The sequence below is a fragment of the Drosophila obscura genome, unplaced genomic scaffold (genome assembly GCF_018151105.1).
Source record: "Drosophila obscura isolate BZ-5 IFL unplaced genomic scaffold, ASM1815110v1 contig_185, whole genome shotgun sequence".
Taxonomy (NCBI): domain Eukaryota; kingdom Metazoa; phylum Arthropoda; class Insecta; order Diptera; family Drosophilidae; genus Drosophila; species Drosophila obscura.
Window position 1 is genome coordinate 981,470 of NW_024542773.1, and position 20,854 is coordinate 1,002,323.

Sequence of the window (20,854 nt, forward strand, 5' to 3'; positions counted from 1 at the left end):
CACTGCTGATGCTGATGCTGCTCAGGAGTACAAAAAATATACTCGGGGTGGATACCTTCTGGCATACCCCTTCAAAAGGGTATTCGAATGTCAGCGACAGGAGCCAAATATTAATTATTCCAAATTTCCGGCTGTCGCGTTGTCCGGCAGCAAAATGACAGCAAAACAGAGTGGAATGGAACACGGAATGGAATGGACTAGAACGGAAAGAGCAGCCAGCAGCATAAGCCATGAAATATTATAGATGCTGCATGCTCCGGGGGGTGGAAATGTATTTCGTTATACCTTTCATTAAACATAATTATGGCATTAAGAGAAGTGATTCCTTCTTGTGGAAAAACATCTGCAAAGGGAATCAGTGTCAAATAAATGTAGATGTAGATGTTCCATTAGAAAAATATGATTTGTTGCTGATGTGAAAGATTTTGTGGATCGGTTTGATTTTTGTTCACTTATTACGCGTCATTCGGCAGTCCATCTCGGTCGCATGGGCGTCTTCCTGCCATAAGAAGCTTTCGGCTGGCATTCAATTAATTTAATTAATGTTCTACATATGTTCTACGATTTTCCTTCCTCCCTGCAATCTACTTTAATAGATCACTTTCACTTAAGATTAAATATACCCAAAAACGAGTATTTTTAAACGTTTGCAATGCCATTTGTTCGGTTTTAAGCGGCTGACATTTAGAATTAATTACGTTTCCGTTTCCGTTTCTGTTTTGTCTTCTCTTCCACAGATTGCATCTGCTCCGATATGGCAACAGGGACACATCAATACGAACGCTCCACACTGATTGAGACAGGCTGAGAGAAGCAGAGCAAGACAGAAGCGAGAGCAGAGTCAGAGACAGAGATAGAGATAGACACGAAAAGAGAGAGAGAGAGAGACAGATAGAAAGAGAAGAGAGAAAATGTGCAAAGGCAGCGATTCAGCAGAAGTAGAAGCAGAAGCAGAAGCAGCGCTGGCAAACTTATTAGCGAAATGCACGAAGTCAACAAACGGACACGGACACGGACACAGAGCCATAACCACACCTACACCTACACCTACACCCATACCCAGATGCATGCCTAGACCCACTCTCGGCAGCACTAGCAGCATCAGCATCCGCATCAGCACTAACAATTGTCAACAGGCTGGGAGTGCGGCAGGAGGCGTCAGCCAGGAGCCGAAAAAACAAGCAGCCAACCGTCAAAACATGCACCACGAGCAGAAGCAGAAGACAAGCAGGAGCAGAAGCAAAAGCAGCGCCCACTCCAGCATAATCAGCGTCAGCAACAAGGACATCAAACAGAGAAAATGGCATTGGTGCAGGGAATGGCAGAGGGAATGCCACGAGACGCTGCCAAGGAACACGAACACAAACAGCAGGCCCAGAGCCAGTGCCAGAGGCAGGGCCAGACCCAGACCCAGAGTAGACCCAGCAAATGCAGAAGCAAACAGCAGCTAGAGAGGCAGCAGCAGCATCCTCTCCTTCGACGAGACCAGAGACAATGTCGTCGAAATTGCAATAATGTCGCCGGAGTGCAGCGGCAATGGAGGAAGCATGTCCTGTGGCTTCTGCTGCCACTGCTGCTGCTGCTGCTGGTGGTGATGATGCTGCCCGGAACCGCAGCAGCAGCAGGAGCGATGACACCTTCGGCCAGGATAGCCCGCTCCCCGGCTGGCGTCGCTGTCGCCACCAGTCGCCTGCTCATTGCCAGTGCCAAAGGCAGTGCACGTGAGCTGCTCTACGCCGATCTGGGTGCTCCCAGTGGTGGCTCCACGGGGGCTGGCTCATCCTCGACAGGCGGTGGAGGCGGTGGGGTGGTAACGGTGGTGGCGGTGGTGGCGGTGGAGCTGCTGGCATCGAGTGCCCCAGCTTTGACGACAACTCGGCCTGCCCCTGCTACAAGTTCGAGGATGGTAAGTGCGAATGGTCGACCGAACTAATTAAACGCATCAAGCCGGGACAGTCCTTCAGGGCAGGTTCCCGGCTCAGTTCGGTCCAGTTCAGTCCAGTTCAGTCCAGTCCAGTCCGGTTCGGTCCGAGTCGGCCGGGCAAAGTTTATTGCGCCCCGAACGTGTCGACGAGCCCCATAACAAATCAGAGCTCCTTGGGGGCCCAAAGCCAAAAGGAGAAGGAAAGCAGCAGCAGCAGCGCACAGTCCGTCCCCATTCGACCACATTTAATGTGTATTCCAGGCAGGATTTGTTTGCTTTGATACCCGAGCATCATCATTTCATCAGCAGTCAGCAGTCAGGGGCCAGGAGTCAAGTGCGGGAAGGGTGGTGGCATTAAAGGCGCTGTTGCATGTTGCACATCCATCAGCGACGCTTATTCCCCGTCGATCAATTGAGCAAGTGTTGAGCATTGCCCCCCCATTCAAGCAGTAGCTTTTGGCTCATTCAAACGAATATTCACTCGGATATTAATAGTGGCCTGTCTTTAGTCCGCCTTTGTCTGTTCCGATTCCATCAAGAATATTGATTGCTGGGCGTGGCATGCCTGGCACACGCAGACAGCGCTGGGAGGGGAGGGTGCACGCATATGTCACGGATAATAACATACAGACATTACAATGCACAAGGGGGGGACAGGAGGGACAGGAGACGGAGACGGAGACGGAGAACTGTTCTGTCCAGTCTTGAAGACTTTAAGGGTCACGTGACGTGAACTGGGCAGAGAGAACTAATTGAAATGCACACTGCACAGCACATATTTATGCATACATATATCTGGCTTACTCTTTGCTCTTTGCTCTTGGCAGGACTCTTCCTGGAGTGCCCCGGAACGACGGCGCTGTCGCTGCGCTCGACCCTGGAGCGGATCTCGGCGCCGATCCACTCGCTGTCCATCTACGATTTTGATCGCTCTGTCACGTCGCTGTCGCAGGACGTCTTCCAGCCGGGCGTCCACATCCGGCACTTGCAGTTCTCCCACTCCCACCTGGAGGCCCTCAAGGACAACAGCCTGCGGAACGTGCGCTCCAGCCTCGAGTCGCTCAGCATTGTGAATGGCAAATTGACGCAGGTGAGTGCCTGTGGTCCGCCCCCTCCCACATACATATGTATACCAAAAATATCTTTAGTTGCATTTGCTTGCAATTTTCCATGCATTTGGGGAAAAAATTAATTTTGACAGGCACGTGCCTGTAGAAATACTTTCTACATACATTCTACATTTATTCTACATATGTTCTGCATGCATTTGCATTGCATACTTTCGGGCTGTGCATAATAATGCATTACGCAGCGCTGCCAGACCACAGAGCCGCCGCCACAGCATTGCCAGCCAAGCTAATTAGTCCGCCTCAACGGCAATGGGTTGTGGGTCGGGAGGGGAGTTGAGGGTGTAGGAGTGGGCATCAGATCGGCGGCAACATACGGCGCCAAATAATGTTAAACAAAGTTGGGAAAGGACCGAAAAAAAAAAAATAAATAATAAAAAAAAAAGCAAAAATGCAAATGGCTTTCTAAGCCATTAAATTTGGAAAAACAGCCGCCACAACGGCATCGCCCATCCGCTGCGAATCAGACAGGCTCCATCCAGCATTCAACAGGGGCAAGTGGCATGTGGCATGTGGCAAGCGGGGTAGACCATAAAAAGTAATTTGCCGCCGCCCAAAATAAAAAACGAGCCAAAGCCAGAAACAATTGCGTTCAATAAAATAATTTGCAGCCAAGAGGCGGCCAGCCGGAAACCCGGAAAATCCAGAAAGAAACAGAAAGCGAACAGCACAGCACGGATGGGAGTGACGAGTGCTCAAAGAGCGGTAAAGGTAGCTCCGAAATCCTTCACAACATAGGAAATCCGCTAATCAAAGTTAGCATATATCATGGAAGGAATAAGCAGAGATAATCTCTGAGAAGGCCACGCATGTTTATGGTTCGGTTCGACGTTTGATTCTGCTAAAGCTAATAGGTGACGATTAAAAGCCTACAGAGCGAGCCTGGAGAGCCACTCCCACTGCCTCTGCTGATAGATGTCAGCCAACTCGAGTTTAAAGCTGATTAAATCAAAGCAGTTGCCCGAAACCAATGAATACTTTATAATTTATACGATATATCAGTAGCAGGCATTCTGTTGCTGGATGGGCCTCTGCTGACAGAGACCTCATGCCTCTTTCTGTTCCTGGGTAGCAGCCGTTGGTGAGCCTTGAATGCGCAAGCAGGGCCTGGGGTTATCGCCAACCTTGGCCGCACCACAGCGACGTTTGTCCGTGCGACGCCAGTCTACAAGAAGATGAAGTTGCGATATGGTTAGAGGTTGCCAGTTGCAGTTAGAAGATCTGCGGATCACTCACTGTGGCGCGGCGTTGCGTGGCAGTTTTGCTGGCGCAGCTGGCAGCTGTTGGCCAGCAGCTGGCACTCCTTGCGGCTGCTGGAGCGCACGCATATCTCCGCCGAGTGGGGCGTACGCTTGCAGGGGACGCGACGCGCAGTGCAGCCGCCGTTGCAGGGGCGTCTGTAGTGGTGCCCCACGGCAGCGACGAAGCGGCACTCGCGGACAGGCACGTGCCGCACATAGGCAGGCTTCCCGTTGTGATGGGCCTCCAGCAGGTGGCAGATGTTGTTGAAGCGCTGGCACTTACCATCGGGGAACCTGCCGCAGACCCGCGGACTGTCAGGCTCGCACACGGGCGGCAGCAGGCAGATGTGCGCTGGTGCACCGCTGACTGTCTCCACGGTGGTGCTGAGGGCGATGTTGGCGCCGCTGCTGCTGGCTACCAGCAGGGTCAGTACTGTGGGGGAAAGGGAATTTTTGGTCTCCTTCGGTGTGGTTTCCGCCCCCACTCACCAAAGACCATGACCATGAGACGCTGACACTGACACCGACACTGGCAATGCATCTTGAAGCTGCCACTGATATGTGGACTCGGACTCCGCTGTCTATTTATATCGATCGCAGCAACGGAACTCGTTTCCTGGTTGTGGTTCTCGGTACTCGGTACTCGCTACTCGCTACTTACTACTTGGCGAGTGAATTCTAAAATATTCTACACCACGGAATTTTATACAACTGATTTTTTAGATTAATAATTGTGACACTTAAGCCTCTGCCTGTGCCTGTTTATGTGCGCCTGTGGATCTGTTGATCTCCCCTCAGCATATTCGCTCTGGATAGCTGTAGAGGAGGAACGAGCCACATGCCACATTTTGTTTTGTTTTGTTTTCGATCGATCCCATTGAATTGCGATCCGATCAAAAGTCTACGCAAACAACAGAACAGATGGCAGCCCGCTGAATGGTTGGGCTTGGCTTGGCTTGGCTTGGGGTTCGTTCTCTGGACTCCATAAATAGGCGGCTCGGCGAGCAAACAGGCACCACTCCTCCTCCGCATTCCGTTGAGAAGAACCATCCAATCCAATCGCAGCCATGTCCAAGTTTTGCATTCTTCTGGTGCTCGTTGTCCTCGTGGCGGCCATTGAGGCCGATGGCGGCCGCCGTCGTCCGCCATGCGCGGGCCGCTGCACCAAGAACGATCTGCTGAGCAGCCGGACAGTCTGCATACGTGACGAACGCACCAACACGTGCACCAAGCTGCTGCCCTGCCGTCTGCGTGAGAGGAACTGCCTGCGGCGCGACAACGACTTGGAGCCGCTGAAGCAGAGCTGCGTCACGCGCTGCCGCAACATCCTCGGCGGCAGCGGCACCTCGGGCCGATGCGCTCCCCGTCTCCGCACACCGGCGCCGGTCAGCAGCGATGCCAAGCGCTTGAGGGAGTGCCGCCAGCGTAGGTGCCTGGAGGACAAGGTCGCCAGCTGCTGGACGGACCGCCAGGGCGGCTGCAGCGTCCAGAGCCGCTGTGAGGCCAGGCGCAGGAACTGCTCCAGGAAGCCCGGCAGCCAATGGATCCCCACCGAGCAGTGGCGCTGCCGCGGCATCACACAGGGAGAGGGTGGCCGCAGATGCCGCACCCGTACCATCATCGACAAGGATTAGACCCGCCAGGATCCCCCACGACGCCCCACTACCGAATCTGTGGCTGAACTCCCGAGCATCCGTAACTTCTTCTTCTTTTTTTTTCTGTTGTAGTCGCTGTTCACTGTCTTTCAAATTCAAAATGTCCATAAATATTTCATAATGTGCCAACAATAAAAATAAATATCATTTTATGGCAGACCATTTTCTCCTTTCCTCCTTTTCCTCCCATTTTCCGCTCTACGGCACTCCCTCCTGCACTTCTGGCCAGTCGGGCAATGACTTGGCCATAAATTTCGGTCGAGTTGTGGATAAGGTCGGGGCCCGGCCCGGCCGGTTTGGTCCGCGCATCCAAGGCGCCAAACGGCGCCGCGTCGCAGAGGTTCAATAAATTAAAATCGACTGCCATAAATTTCCGTGTCAGTACATTAATTAAAAGGCCGTAATTCGCTTTGGCCCCAGTGTCAGGTGACACTGCAGCCTGCCCCCAGCTCCGCCCCTAAAATTTCGCATTTCCTTCGGCCACTGGCGACACTTTTCACACCCACATTCGCCGTACAGCGGACAATCAGTGCAATTAAAAGAGCAAAAATCCCATCACAGAGAAGACAAAAAAGAAGAGAAAAAACCATCCAACTTCGCTTTCGGAACCCACACTACCCATGCCCCATACCCGTACCCATACGGAACCCATTCTCACTGCAACAAAAACCTAAAAACTAAAAGCACATATGACGGAGAAAATCGAATTTGTGTTCGCTTTCTCAAGGAACATTTTCCGAACATTTATCGACGATCGCAGTGTGCCATTCTGTGTGTGCTCCATTCCCTGTGTGTCGCTCCATTGGAGGGAGACATTATTCAGTCAGTCAGTCGGTCGGTGTGATAGTTCCCAGCGTATAACTTGTTTCTTATTTCTATTCCGGTGAAATATAAAAATGTTCAAACGATTGCGAAATAGAACGTTTTCATTGGAACGGAGCCATCCGGGGGAGGCCAATCCGATAGATTGGTTAAAAAGCAAGAAACGCGCGGCTAAGCCTAGGCTTTCGGGCTCTTCCGTCCGGCATGAGGGACCGCTCCACTACCATCCATGCCGTGTGCTCAACTGCCCCAGTAGTAGAACGAGTTCATACTCAAGTGAACGCCACTCGTAAAAGGCCCTGCAATCCCCACTCAGGGAGGAAAGAGGAGCTGCGAAGTGTGGGATCCAAACCCATCCGGTGGGGTACTATGAACTCCCAAAGGCGAACTGGCCCTCCGATGCAGAGTCTAGCCTCCAGGTGGAACCCATAGTGCAGGATGAGTTGCCCCAGTCGGTAAGTAGTTGCACTCACACATATATATGCATATATATACATATATATATATACACAACATTCCTAAGACGATGCCGAACGCTGCCCCTGAGTTGCAATGGCCGAAGATTAAGAGGGAGATCCCTGAAGCCAGCCCTGAGCCGGTAAGTAGTTGCTCGCCTGTCAGTGTCAGGTACTGTCAACCGAATAAATGTGCACTGATGTTGCAGCTCCAGATGGCCAGCGACGCTACGTCCATGGCTACTACTCCAAGCTTCGGGGGAGGAGGCGGCAGTCAGCTGCCTGAAAAGTCCACGGCGCCGTTGCGCAGCTCCAATCGGCTGGAGAAGGCAGTAGCCAGTCGACAGTGTCACCCCGCGTGTGTTCACACGGGCGGGAACGGGCAACGGGTGCCATTGTCGGCGGTGAAGATCCACGTTCGTGGCCTGCCTTCTCTCTGCCAAACGGGAGCAGCTATCGGAGCTGTTTGGGCATTTTGGGGCACTTACGGCGGTGGAGTACCCGACAAACAGACACCCCAGGAATCCGATGGGTCGGGGCTACGCCTTTGTCCAGTTTGACTGCCCCAACGCCTGTGCACTGGCAATAGAGCGAATGAACGGGGGCACCATAGGCGGACAGCGGATTCAGGTGGCTCCCTTCCAGGCCAGAATGCTTAGACAAGCCCTTCCGCTGCGAAGCTACAGTCGTCGTACCCGTTCTCGTTCCCGATCACCCAGGCGCAGTCACCGTTCCCGTTCCCGATCTCACAGGCGCAGTCACCGTTCCCGTTCCCGATCTCCCAGGCGCAGTCACCGTTCCCGTTCCCGATCTCCCAGGCGCAGTCACCGTACCCGTTCCCGATCTCCCAGGCGCAGTGCTCGTATACGTGCCCAAACTACAAGGCGTCAGCCTGATGTTGCTCGCACACCCCCAAGGCCCAGCTATTCGCCCATCACACCCCCAAGGCACAGTCGGGATCCGCGCACTTACCCAATCTCTTCGAGCGGTCCTCACTCCCCGCACTTGCCTGTGCGTGGTCCTGGAACCCCGACGCTGCCTAACCTGCAGCCTCTGTTCACGATCAAGCCGGAGCCCGAGAGCCCTCCGATGGAATTCCCCGAGTACCAGTAGGACAGGAGTCACAGTCAATCCCGTAGCTGATTGCCACACTCAAGTTCATAAGAATCCCAATCAAGATAGGAATCGCCGTCAAAAGTTCTCTATATAATCTATGTAATTCTCTATGTTCTCTTTGTAATCGTTTTTGTGCCATAGATCCATGGAGTGCCTGCAGTCTGCTCGAGAATATTGATGGTGAATGTGAATGTGGGGGTGGTGATGGGGTGGGCGAGGGCGAGGGCCAGGGGGAATGCATTCCAATTCAATAACTGGCAGTCATAACTGGTAGTCGTCGGCAGCTCAGGAAATTCATTTTAGGGTATATGTACAATATTTTTGGTTGATCTGGAATCACCTGTGGACTGTGGACAAATATGCAAAAAAAATGCGATAGCACCTCTGGCGCTAGCGCAGGGTCGCCGACCCCACTGCTGCCACTCTGCTGGCAGTCTGCTTTGGCCAGATATGCAACCTGTGCAAAGTTTTCAATGATTGGCATCAAAAGCAATTTCGCGGCATTGGCAAACAGATGAAACGGTCAAAACAGGTGAACAAACACGCGCCACAAACGAAGGGCGGATGCTCCGCTGGGGCTCCGGCTGCGGCTGCGGCTCCGGAGCTTCAGGTGCGGTGCGCTTTTTAAATGGCTTGCTGCATGGCTTGCCCATGGGACTGTTGCACAATGGCGCGGTTTTAATTACAGATTTAGCGGGCAACAAAAGGCACAGTCGCAGTCGCACGACACAAAGGCAGCGCCCGCCGAAAACAGAGCAAGGCAAACACACGCACACACACACACGCACACGTGCCACAGCTGCAAAGCCAGTCGATGTGGCACAGATCAGACATGACATGAGCTGAGGTTACAGTTGAAGGAATAGAAAGAAAGTTTCGCCTCCATATCTTCTGATACATCCGATGGGAAGGAAACCAAACCGGGCAGGAGGAACCAAAAGAATGCCAAACGTGGCAAATACGCAGATCTAACACGATCCCGAGGGCACAGTGTCGCCACGTCTCGCGGAGTCTTGGGCGCACATAACAATAATACAATTTCCTTCAAACTTTATGCAAATTTGCAGTTTAATTGCATGGGCCATGGGCGAACACAATCAGCTGTTCTTGACAGTCGACAATCGATAAACGATAATGGAAAGCGCTCGGCAATGCGTTCTTGCGCCTTCCAGTGAATGGAAAGCCAAGAGGAGGCCGCCATGACACACGGCAACACAACCCGCGCTGCACCCCGCGTTGACCCTGCGGCGCCACGTGTTAATTGTTTATTATATTTCGATAATTGCGTGTCGTTGGGATTTGATTCAATTAAATTGAATCGTGTGTGCGGCGCCCGAGGGCGTCTATCCGTCGCTCCATCCCTCCATCCATGGGGCCATTCCAATAACGATTCTGGTGTTTTTTTTGGTGCATTGCAGATGCCGTCGCGGGCCCTCAGCTCGATGCAGAAGCTGACGGCGCTGGACTTTGACTACAACGAGATCGTGCGGATCGAGGACTACAGCTTCTATGGGCTGCGTATATCGAAGCTGAACCTGAAGGGCAACCGGCTGCAGGGCATGCCGGAGCACGCGTTCGCCGGCCTCGAGGAGTGCCTGCAGGAGATCGACGTGTCCGAGAACGGGCTGCGCACCTTCCCGATGATGGCGCTGCGCAAGCTGGACCATCTGCGTGTGCTGCGGCTGTCGAGCAACCGCATCGCGAGCTTCTACGGCGACATTCAGCTGGCGACGAACAATGCCTCGGCGGCTGTGTCGGCGGCGGCCGCCCTGCAGCTGCCATCGCTGATCTTTCTGGACCTCAGCTCGAACCAGTTCGGGGAGATCGTGCACGACTGCTTCCGCGCCTTCCCGCAGCTGAAGACGCTCTCCTTCTACGCCAACCAGATCGAGCTCGTGCAGCCGGAGGCGTTCAAGAGCCTCAAGGAGCTGATGTCGCTGGACATGTCGCACAACCGCATCATCGCCCTCGATCCGAAGGTGTTCGACCGGAACAAGCGGCTGCAGACGGTCGACCTCAGCCACAACCACATCCATGCGATAAGCGGCGTCTTCTCGAACCTGCCGCAGCTGCGTGAGGTCTTCCTGTCGGAGAACAACATCCTGGAGCTGCCGGCGGACGCGTTCACCAACTCGACGAACGTGGATGTGATCTACCTGGAGGCGAACGCCATCGCCCACATCGATCCGAATGTGTTCAGCACGCTCTCCAACCTGGACCACCTCTACTTGCGCTCCAACTTCATACCGCTAGTGCCCGTGACGCTGTTCGACAAGTGCGTGCGCCTCTCCTCGCTCTCGCTGGACAACAACGAGATCCAGGACCTGGAGATCGGCATGTTCCGCAAGCTGGAGCAGCTGCGCGAGGTGCGGCTGCACAACAATCGCATACGGCGGGTGCGCAAGGGCGTCTTTGAGCCGCTGCCGTCCCTGCAGGAGCTGCACATACAGAAGAACAACATCGAGGACATCGAGCCGGGGGCCTTCCACACGCTGACCAGCATGCAGCACATCAATCTGCAGGACAACCAGCTGACGGTGCTCGAGGACATCTTCCCGGAGCAGAACTCGTCACTGCTCTCCATCCAGCTGGAGGCGAACTACCTGCACAAGGTGCACCAGCGCACCTTCCGCCAGCAGCAGCGCATCCAGATCATGTGGCTGCGCGACAACCAGCTGACCAAGGTGGAGCGCTCCTTCTTTGTGGACACGCCGCTGCTGGGGCGGCTCTATCTGAGCGACAATCGCATCCGGGACATCGAGAAGGACACCTTCGCCAGCCTCACGCAGCTCAAGTTCCTCGACCTGAGCGGCAACCATCTGAAGCAACTGCGCCGCGACTACTTTGCACCGCTGCAGAGCCTCGAGGAACTGTCCCTGGCCCACAACTGGATCGAGGCCATCGAGGGGTACGCCTTCAACCGGCTGAAGCAGCTCAAGTCGCTGGACCTCTCGCACAACCCGCTGGTGCAGCTGACGCGCGACGTCTTCCTGGACGAGCTGCCCCTGGCCACGCTCCTGCTGGCCAACACCTCGCTGCGCAAGCTGGAGCAGCACACCTTCAAGTCGCTGCAGAACCTCAACGAGCTGAATCTGGAGCGCAATCAGCTGAGCCCCGCCGACATCCAGCGGCTGGACGTGCCCGGCCTGAGGCGTCTCCACTTGTCGCACAATAACTTCAGTCATGTGGGCATTGGCATTGGCAGCAGTGGCAGTGCCAGTGGCACAGCATCGGGCGGCATCATGGCTGGGATGTTCGACAAGCTGCGCTCGCTGCAGCACCTGTCGATGGCCAACTGCAGCCTGGGCCACATACCCGACCAGCTCTTCTCGCGCAACACCAATCTGGTGCGGATCGATCTGTGCGACAATCGGCTGACGCAGATGAATCGCAACATCTTCAGCGGGCTGAATGTGTTCAAGGAGCTGCGGCTGTGCCGCAACCAGCTGGTGGAGTTCCCCCACATCGCCCTCTACAATCTGAGCACGCTGGAGACGCTGGATTTGGCCCGCAACCACCTCACGTCCATTGACTTCTTCAAGCTGCGGGGCACGCTCAATCTGCGGCAGCTCGTCCTGCGGGACAACAGGATCAACTCGCTGAGCGGCTTCAATGCGGTCAATCTGACGCAGCTGGACAACGTGGATCTGAGCGGTAACCTGCTGCTCTCGCTGCCAGCCAACTTCCTGCGCCACTCGATCAATCTGCAGCGCGTTGATCTGTCCAGCAATCGCTTCCTGCAGATACCCAGCTCCGCGCTCTCGGATGTGTCCATACCGCGCCTCTCCTGGCTCAATCTGACGGGCAATCCGATCAACAAGATCTACACGGTGAAGGAGGAGCGCTATCCGTACCTCAAGGAGCTGTACATCTGCCAGACGAACCTCTCCATACTCACGTCCAAGGACTTTGAGGCCTTCCAGGGGCTGCAGCACCTACATCTGGTGAACAATCGCATCACCCGCATCTCGCCCGGCGCCTTCAGGTCGCTCACCAACCTGCTGACCCTTGACATTGGCATCAATGAGCTGGAAATGCTGCCCAAGGAGCGGCTGCAGGGTCTGCGCCTGCTCCGTCTCCTCAACATCTCGCACAACACCCTCAAGGACCTCGAGGAGTTCAGCCCCGATCTCGCCCAAATGCAGACGCTCGATCTCAGCTTCAACCAGCTGGACCGCGTCTCCAAGAAGACGTTCCGCAACCTGCACGGCCTCGTCGAGTTGCTGCTCATGGGCAACCGCATGACCGTGCTCTCGAACGACGCCTTTCGCTTTCTCCGCAAGCTGCATCTACTGGATCTGCGCAAGAACTACTTTGAGCTGGTGCCCCTCGATCCGCTGCGTCCGCTGGAGACCAATCTGAAGACTCTAAGGCTGGAGGGTGAGTGAAAACACGTAATTGCTTATTCTGTTATTTTTATTTTTGTCTGACTTATAACGTTGCCGCGTCTGCAGAAGTCTGGAGTTAATATATTCATTGATAATATCAATGGCTGCTCTGCTCTGCATGCTTTGAGTTCTAGCCAACGTTGAAGGGACTTGTGTTTCTCCCTGTTTGAGTGGCAAGCTATGAGCCATGCACCTTGAGCTGTGATGGCTTGGCACAGCCAACTGCAAATGTTCTCACGCTGGTCGCCCTGCAGCTGCATAACTTTGCCGTACTTCCAATGGTCGTGGATCGTCTGCCTCCCTTGCAGCCGAACTCCTTCGTGCAGCGGCGCACAATCTCCTTCAGGTTGTAGTTCTGGGCCAGGCCCTGGACGGTGGTCAGCATCTTGATGCCCGTCCGCTGCTGTAGGCCATCGTCGTAGCCCCTCGGGGCATCAGCGAAATCGTTTCTCTGCAAGTTCCGGACAGACATATTGTACGAACAATATGGCAAATAAGTTATACCATGCTCCCAGGTTTGGTGACAGTTCCCCTTGGACTTTAGACTTTGAAATCTCATGGCCAGAGATTGTGTTAGTTAGTCTGGCCCTGGCCCTGGCCTGTACTCGTGTTTTTAATGAGCGACCGTCTGGCTGCCGTGGCCAATTTGTTTCGTTACAGAAAATCCACTGCATTGCAGCTGCGATGCCCAAAAGCTCTGGGAATGGCTACGGGATCATCGCAAATGGTCCCTGTCGATGGCCAATGGCGGCAGCAACGGCGGCGGCGGCATCATCGGCATCGGCGGTGGCGATGCCATCAATTATCTGAGGTGCGAACACCCCACGGAGCTGCGAGGCAAGGTGTTTGGCCGCATGGAGCCGCAGCAGTTCTGCGATGCGCCGCTAATACCCAAAATGGCCATACAGGATATCCAGCCCTATTCGGTGGTCGTCTCCTGGCAGAGTCGCGACCATTTGGGCCTCACTGGTTTCGAAATTGTTTACCATGCCACCGGGGATGGTCTCGTTGCCGGACCAACGGACCGTGACCGCGACCGCGAACGGGATGGCGATGCCAATGGCAATGGCAAATGGTGACAGGGAGCAGGACCCTGACCGGGACATGGACCTCGACCGGGAGCGACATCAAGAGCAGCAGCAGCAGCAGCAGGAGAGGAATAGGGAAAGGGAGAGGAACCGTGATGAGCATGAACGGGACAGGGACAGGGAGCGTTTCCCCCTGGCCACGGATGAGGTGAGTTCTAGTTGGAGTTGGAGTTGGACTCGGAGTTTGAGTTTACCATTTCCCATCGCCGACTGTCAAATTTCAAAGTAATTTCATGGCCGGAACTGTGGGCCCGTCCCGTGTTCCGTGTTCCGTGGCCCGTGTCCTGATATCCTCGTAATTTTCTTTTAATAAACGCTTAATCAACGGGCAGGACAGGGCAGGAAGCGACAGGACTAGAGCCCATAGCCCATAGCCATAGCCATGGCCATGGCTGTGGGGCCTTCGATTGGCGATAAAGTGCACAACATTCTGCACACAAAATTTAATTTTGGCTCTCAGCACAGCAGGCACAGTGGGCCCAAAAGCACAAAGTGCGGCCACAAGGGATGAACATTTTAATAGTAAAACATATAATTGAGTTACACGGCTAGCTGCCCCATACATGAGTTTTCATGTCTTGCCGAACTACTGTTTTGAGGTTAATGCAATTGATTAGCCTTGCGTCTGGTAAGGTTAGGTTAGGTTGGGGCCTCACAGCAACCAGCACAGAAGTATCTAAATCGAATTATGGGCAACATTTCGCAACAAGAAGCATAATAATAACAATATAAATTACTGAGGCCAAGTATTTTGAGCTATTCAACTGTGGAGACTGATGTCGAATGGTTGCCCATATCCCATTCAACTTTCGATGCCTTGAGCTCGTTTGTACCACTGTACCCAGGGGTATGGCAAATGCCAGTGAGAGGGAGAGGACAGGCCGCAGGGAATATTTTTAATAAAGCGACACGGGCATCGACGATACTGATGACGATGATGGGAATGGGAATGGGTATGCAGATGGAGATGGGCATGGGACATGGGGAATGGCTGATGCGAATGACAATAACAATCTTAAAACTTGCTTAATTTATTCAATAGATACACGGAAAGCGGCTGAACGGCACGGCCAGCTCCACAAAGCTGACACGACTGAGCCCCAACACGCGCTATCACATCTGTGTCATCGGGAGCGGTAATTGGCTCTCGGAGCCGCTGGCCAATGCGCTGCAGAGGCTCCACTCGAACGACTCGTCGCGGACCGACGAGGACCTGCCCTTGGCTGCCGTCTCCGTGCCCTTGCCGGAGTCGTACTCCCCGTATGGACACGAGCAACAACAGTTGCAGCAGCAGCTGCAGCAGGAGTCGCTGATGGAGAACAGCATTGTGACGGATCATGTGCTGCACGAGGTGCTGAAGAACTCGCACATCTCGGCCTGCACCGATGTGCAGACCCTCGACTCCACACCCAGCCTGATCACCGACGAGAACGGGCTGTCCAGCAACGGGTTCATCCACTCGATACTCACGCGGCGTCTGGGCCTGATTGTCGGCTGCTGCCTGGGCATCATCGTCTTCATCGTGATGATCTCCGTGCTCAGCTACGTGAAGCTCAAGAAGCAGCGCATCGAGAACGCCAAGCGGCAGGCGGCTCTGCCGCCCGAGTACATCTCCTACCGGCACTTCTCCATCCCGAACGAGGAGCTCACCCGCACGGCGGTCGGCGGTGGCGGTGGCAGTGGCAGTGGAGGTCCGGCTGCCGGTTCAGGCTCCGCCTCCGTCTCGGCTGCCGTCTCGGGGGCCACGTCCAGTGCCACGCACATGTCCAGTGTGCCCAGCGGCATCAGCGCCCACATCAGCGGCACCAGCCTGAGCACTGGCACCGGCACCGGAACGACGACGACCACGGCCACCACACCCATTGGCGGAGTGCCCCTGCCCATGGCCAAGGCGGGCAGCCCCATTGCGGCCCTTGGGGGCGGACTCGTTGTGGAGCCGCAGGTGGTGGCAGCTGCAGGCGGACACCACAGCCATCATGGACACCATGGACACCAACAGCAGCAGCAGCAGCAGGCGGCGCAGCAGCAGCATCGTCAGAACAACGGCGGCATTGCGGGATACATGGCAGCTGGAGTGGTGCTCAATACGAACCACCTGAGTGTGTGCTAGACGGCTCCAAAGAGTCCCGATTCCAGATGGGGCAGGCGCCAAAGGAGTGCAAGAATTTAGCTATATAAATCGAGAATGTTTTACCAAATGAATATGTAAAACCAATTGTTCTTCCTCACTCTCATTGATGTCCATTAAGTATTCCCCTGAATGATCCTCAATCGACGAACTCAATTCAAGAAAGAATCAAAAGAAATGCTTAGGATGCAACTGGGGATGCATCCAGAAATCATACAGAGATAAGAAGGCTTAGCATAAGCGAAGATCAGAGATGGAGTCAAGCGATTCTCAAGAATAGGGAAACAGAAACAGAATAGAGAAACTCCCCAAAAACACACACAAATGAATGCCACATAAAAAAGAGCTAAAGGAGAGCAGTAAAGGCAAATGGAGTTGGAGAGGGCAGAGAGAGAGGGAGAGAGAATCTAGGTTAGTGATAATCATGAAGATGCGTTCAACGTTCGGTTAGTTATGACAATTGAAAGTAGAGCAATCCAAGCTATAAATGCAATGGAAATGCGGCGAGCAGCAAAATAGTTTTCAATGTAAATAAATGTGGAATCACAGCGAATGTCCCCCTTGCCCCACAAGGCCATTGGAGTTCGGAAAATATATGTAATCGGAGATACCATTTAAGATGGCAAAAATCAAACCAAATCCCAGAATTATCTATAAGAATATACACACACACACAAACAGCATGCATACATACATACATACATACACAAAAACATATACCATACATATATTTAATATATACATATATATAAATGTAATGGAAATACAGATTTTTTTTTTTAAACTAGATTTAGTGTATTGAGGGAAATGAGCAAAAAGCGTAGGTGTGTGCGAGTTCTTTTTTTTCTCAACTGTTTTTTTTTTTTGTCTAGCATCGCAATAAGTGGGAAAAGTACTAGAGAAATCAGAGAACAGAGAAGCTAGCATAAATAAAACAAAACAAAACTCAATATATATGACAAAACATATTAACTAATTAACTATAAAATAAACTAATTTAAGTGCAGTAGGGGGCCCCCTACTTCCCATCCCTCCCTTTGCCAGGCCTCGCAGTCCCTACTTTGTGTTCGTAGTGGCCAGTACTCAGAGAGTTGCAGGCACATGAATAGCACATAGTACTACGAGTACATCTATACTCCTTCTTGTTGAGTTTCTTCAGTTTATGGATTGTTTTCCAGTTTACTAACAAATTAAGCTTTAGTCGGGCACGGGAACGGTGTTGGTGGAGGCGGAGGCGGGGGGTGGGCACTTGGCCATGTGAAGTGAAGTGAAATGAACATCTTGATGGAATAACAAGAAGACAAGAAGCCAAGGTAAATGCTCAAGAATTTCTAGTAAATTAAGTGAAATTAAATCAAAAAGCCCAAGAAAATTCCAGAAATGTTGCTCTTCCCCTCCCCACCCCTCGCCCACACCCCCCATACACGGTGCAGTACACCCCCCAGAGATGGACAGGAGCTTCTGTTACAGTTGCTGAAATATGCTTTCGGGTATAGTGCAGCACTACTTGACTTGCAAGTGCACGTGTACCCACACCCGCCCTCTGGGTGCTGTTCCTTGGATGGGTGGCGGATGGGCGGTGGTTCTTGTGCTTTTCAAATATTTTAATATTGTTATATGCAAAACACAAGAGCAACGTCGGAGGCAACCACACAATAGCAACTATATGTAGGTACTACTAGGTATGCATGCATGAGCAACTTAAGAGCAAACACTAACAACAGCAACAGCAACAACAGCAAATACTCCTCGTAAAATGCAAATCAGAATCAAAAAATCGAACTTAAGAAAACAGCAAACAGCAAACAACAACAAAATAAATCATACTATTACAAGAAAGCTTTCCTTATGCTCTACAACGACACCAACAACAGCAACAAACAAAAAACAACAAGCAAAAATAAATGCCAGGCAGCAGGAGCAGCATTTGTCCTTTCTGCAGTTCAATTGTAGGGCATTCAAAGCAGAGTCAGAGTCAGCGGCACAGGCGATGGTAAAAGTAAAAGTAATATTTAAACAAACATACAACAAATACAATAAATGTAATTAACTGAAAACCAAATGAATATTGTACGGCAGCAAACACACACAAAGTAAAAATATTAATAAATGACAAGAAAACTTCAGCACAGGGTTTTTTATTTTCTGCACCAGCGGATGACCCCCTTTATCCTTTGGGATTGTAAAATTCAAAGTAAAACAAAAGACTATTCCATATTATCATGTTTCCCTGCAGTGTGTGTTTCGAGTGTGTGCTGGCATCCATTTGGTGTACGTCTCCGTGTACTTCGGGCTAGGCCAGCCTAACGACACTCTCCCCCTTCGGGACGCCTTCATACGAAGGCCGCTGCGGACTCTGGTCGAACTCCGGAAAGCATCCCACCAATGCCACAAGCACAGGCCCATTGGACTCCAAATATAGCTGCTCGGTGAAGTTGATGTACAGGTTCTGAGGCAATGCTGGAAAAGGCTCCCACAAATCGGCCACAACTTTCTCCTCGCTGTTGGTCTTCAGCCAGAGCTTAGCAGACGTTCCCTGCTCGAGCATAACGCTCGAGATGCGGACCGGCTTCATTACGAAGAATGTGTACGTTTCTTTTTCAGTCATGTACAACGTGGAAGGCATCGTTGCGTCTGCGCTATACTGAGAGTCCACCATTTTACTTTGTTACTGCAATGCATCACCGCGTGAATTAAGACAATATTCGACACCGAATTACGCTTCACTTACCTCAGAGCAGTGGAAAAAGGAAGTTAAAGTGCGAAACCCTCAAGCGAAATTTATGTTCAACCTTCAGCTAGCCTGACTTTTCAGCAATTGACGTTTCAAGCACCGATAGCCATAACAGCCCCATCGATATGTGTGTTCAATGTAAGCCTGGTGTCATCGCGCGGGGAAAAAAAAACTCCAAAAACACCCTTTTACTTTTGATTCTGGATCAGCTATCAGTAGACTGCAGTGCGGTATAGACAGCTCCCACTTACCCGCCCACAGCCCCCTCCACAGGACCACACCAATCTATGGAATGTACCGGGAATGTACAAACTGATTAATAATAAAATTAAAACATATTTCCCTTCTTCAAAGGGAGAACCTTGATGTCTATTGCACTGTAACTAAATTGGGAGCTAGTCGATAATTCCTGAGAATATATTGCATTTCAAACGTAAATTCCCTTGGTCACTTTCTTGCTTCTGAAACTCTGAGGCAGCCGTCAGACTTATCGACGATCGCAGTGTGCCATTCTGTGTGCTCCATTCCCTGTGTGTCGCTCCATTGGAGGGAGACATTATTCAGTCAGTCAGTCAGTCGGTGTGATAGTTCCCAGCGTATAACTTGTTTCTTATTTCTATTCCGGTGAAATATAAAAATGTTCAAACGATTGCGAAATAGAACGATTTTCATTGACACGGAGCTATCCGACGAAGGGGAGATCGCAGACCCACCAATCCCGATAGAATTGGTTACAAATAAACGCAAGAAACGCGCGGCTAAGCCCAAGCCATCGGGTTCTTCTTTCCGGCATGAGGGACCGCTCCACTACCATCCATGCCGTGTGCTCAACTGCCCCCAGTAAGTAGAACGAATTCATACTCAAGTGAACGCCACTCGTAAAAGGCACTGCAATCCCCACTCAGGGAGGAAAAGAGGGAGCTGCGAAGTGTGGGATCGCAAACCCATCCGGTGGGGTACTATGAACTTCCAAAGGCGAACTGGCCCTCCGATGCAGAGTCTCGCCTCCAGGTGGAACCCATAGTGCAGGATGAGTTGCCCCAGTCGGTAAGTAGTTGCACTCACACATATATATGCATGCACATATATATATATATATATACACAACATTCCTAAGACGATGCCGAACGCTGCCCCTGAGTTGCAATGGCCGAAGATTAAGCGGGAGATCCCTGAAGCCAGCCCTGAGCCGGTAAGTAGTTGCTCGCCTGTCAGTGTCAGGTACTGTCAACCGAATAAATATGCACTGATGTTGCAGCTCCAGATGGCCAGTGACGCTACGTCTATGGGTACTAGTCTAAGCTTCGGCGGAGGAGGCGGCGGAGGCGGCAGTCAGCTGCCTGAAAAGTCCACGGCGCCGTTGCGCAGCTCCAATCGGCTGGAGAAGGCAGTAGCCAGTCGACAGTGTCACCCCGCGTGTGTTCACACGGGCGGCAACGGGCAACGGGTGCCATTGTCGGCGGTGAAGATCCACGTTCGTGGCCTGCCTCTCTCTGCCAAACGGGAGCAGCTATCGGAGCTGTTTGGGCATTTTGGGGCACTTACGGCGGTGGAGTACCCGACAAACAGACACCCCAGGAATCCGATGGGTCGGGGCTACGCCTTTGTCCAGTTTGTCTGCCCCAACGCCTGTGCACTGGCAATAGAGCGAATGAACGGGGGCACCATAGGCGGACAGCGGATTCAGGTGGCTCCCTTCCAGGCCAGAATGCTTAGACAAGCCCTTCCGCTGCGAAGCTACAGTCGTCGTACCCGTTCCCGTTCTCGTTCCCGATCACCCAGGCGCAGTCACCGTTCCCGTTCCCGATCTCACAGGCGCAGTCACCGTTCCCGTTCCCGATCTCACAGGCGCAGTCACCGTTCCCGTTCCCGATCTCCCAGGCGCAGTCACCGTTCCCGTTCCCGATCCCCCAGGCGCAGTGCTCGTATACGTGCCCAAACTAGAAGGCGTCAGCCTGATGTTGCTCGCACACCCCCAAGGCCCAGCTATTCGCCCATCACACCACCAAGGCACAGTCGGGATCCGCGCACTTACCCAATCTCTTCGAGCGGTCCTCACTCCCCGCACTTGCCTGTGCGTGGTCCTGGAACCCCGACGCTGCCTAACCTGCAGCCCCTGTTCACGATCAAGCCGGAGCCCGTGAGCCCTCCCATGGAATTCCCCGAGTACCAGTAG

General features: G+C 52.8%; 5 protein-coding genes and 1 pseudogene across 5 annotated transcripts; 3 read left to right on the forward strand and 3 right to left on the reverse strand.

Annotated features, from left to right (window-relative positions):
* Positions 1-1,067: 1,067 nt before the first annotated feature.
* On the forward strand, positions 1,068-15,926 carry LOC111077053 (chaoptin). The gene is given in 8 exon segments (XM_041592739.1): positions 1,068-1,143; positions 1,215-1,805; positions 1,808-1,906; positions 2,752-3,014; positions 9,759-12,720; positions 13,389-13,783; positions 13,818-13,964; positions 14,859-15,926. Coding segments are annotated over 8 exon segments (5,601 nt in total).
* LOC111077057 lies at positions 4,261-5,016 on the reverse strand. The gene is made up of 2 exons (XM_041592703.1): positions 4,782-5,016; positions 4,261-4,725 (listed from the first exon to the last, which is right to left on the reverse strand). The coding sequence occupies exons 1-2, from the start codon at positions 4,831-4,833 to the stop codon at positions 4,280-4,282; spliced, it is 498 nt and encodes a 165-aa protein (XP_041448637.1). The 5' UTR covers positions 4,834-5,016; the 3' UTR covers positions 4,261-4,279.
* LOC111077058 lies at positions 5,298-5,928 on the forward strand. Its single transcript, XM_022371193.2, has one exon. The coding sequence runs from the start codon at positions 5,360-5,362 to the stop codon at positions 5,924-5,926; it is 567 nt and encodes a 188-aa protein (XP_022226885.2). The 5' UTR covers positions 5,298-5,359; the 3' UTR covers positions 5,927-5,928.
* On the reverse strand, positions 12,819-13,200 carry LOC111077063 (annotated as a pseudogene).
* Positions 15,927-18,237: 2,311 nt separating the features above from the next.
* Positions 18,238-18,723, reverse strand: LOC111077052. Its single transcript, XM_022371182.2, has 2 exons — positions 18,676-18,723; positions 18,238-18,615 (listed from the first exon to the last, which is right to left on the reverse strand). Exon 2 carries the CDS (start codon positions 18,601-18,603, stop codon positions 18,238-18,240), a length of 366 nt encoding a protein of 121 aa, XP_022226874.2. The 5' UTR covers positions 18,604-18,615; positions 18,676-18,723.
* A 1,075-nt stretch (positions 18,724-19,798) lies between these two features.
* On the forward strand, positions 19,799-20,854 carry LOC121404098 (serine/arginine-rich splicing factor 2-like). Its single transcript, XM_041592740.1, has 2 exons — positions 19,799-19,870; positions 19,937-20,854. The coding sequence occupies exons 1-2, from the start codon at positions 19,799-19,801 to the stop codon at positions 20,852-20,854; spliced, it is 990 nt and encodes a 329-aa protein (XP_041448674.1).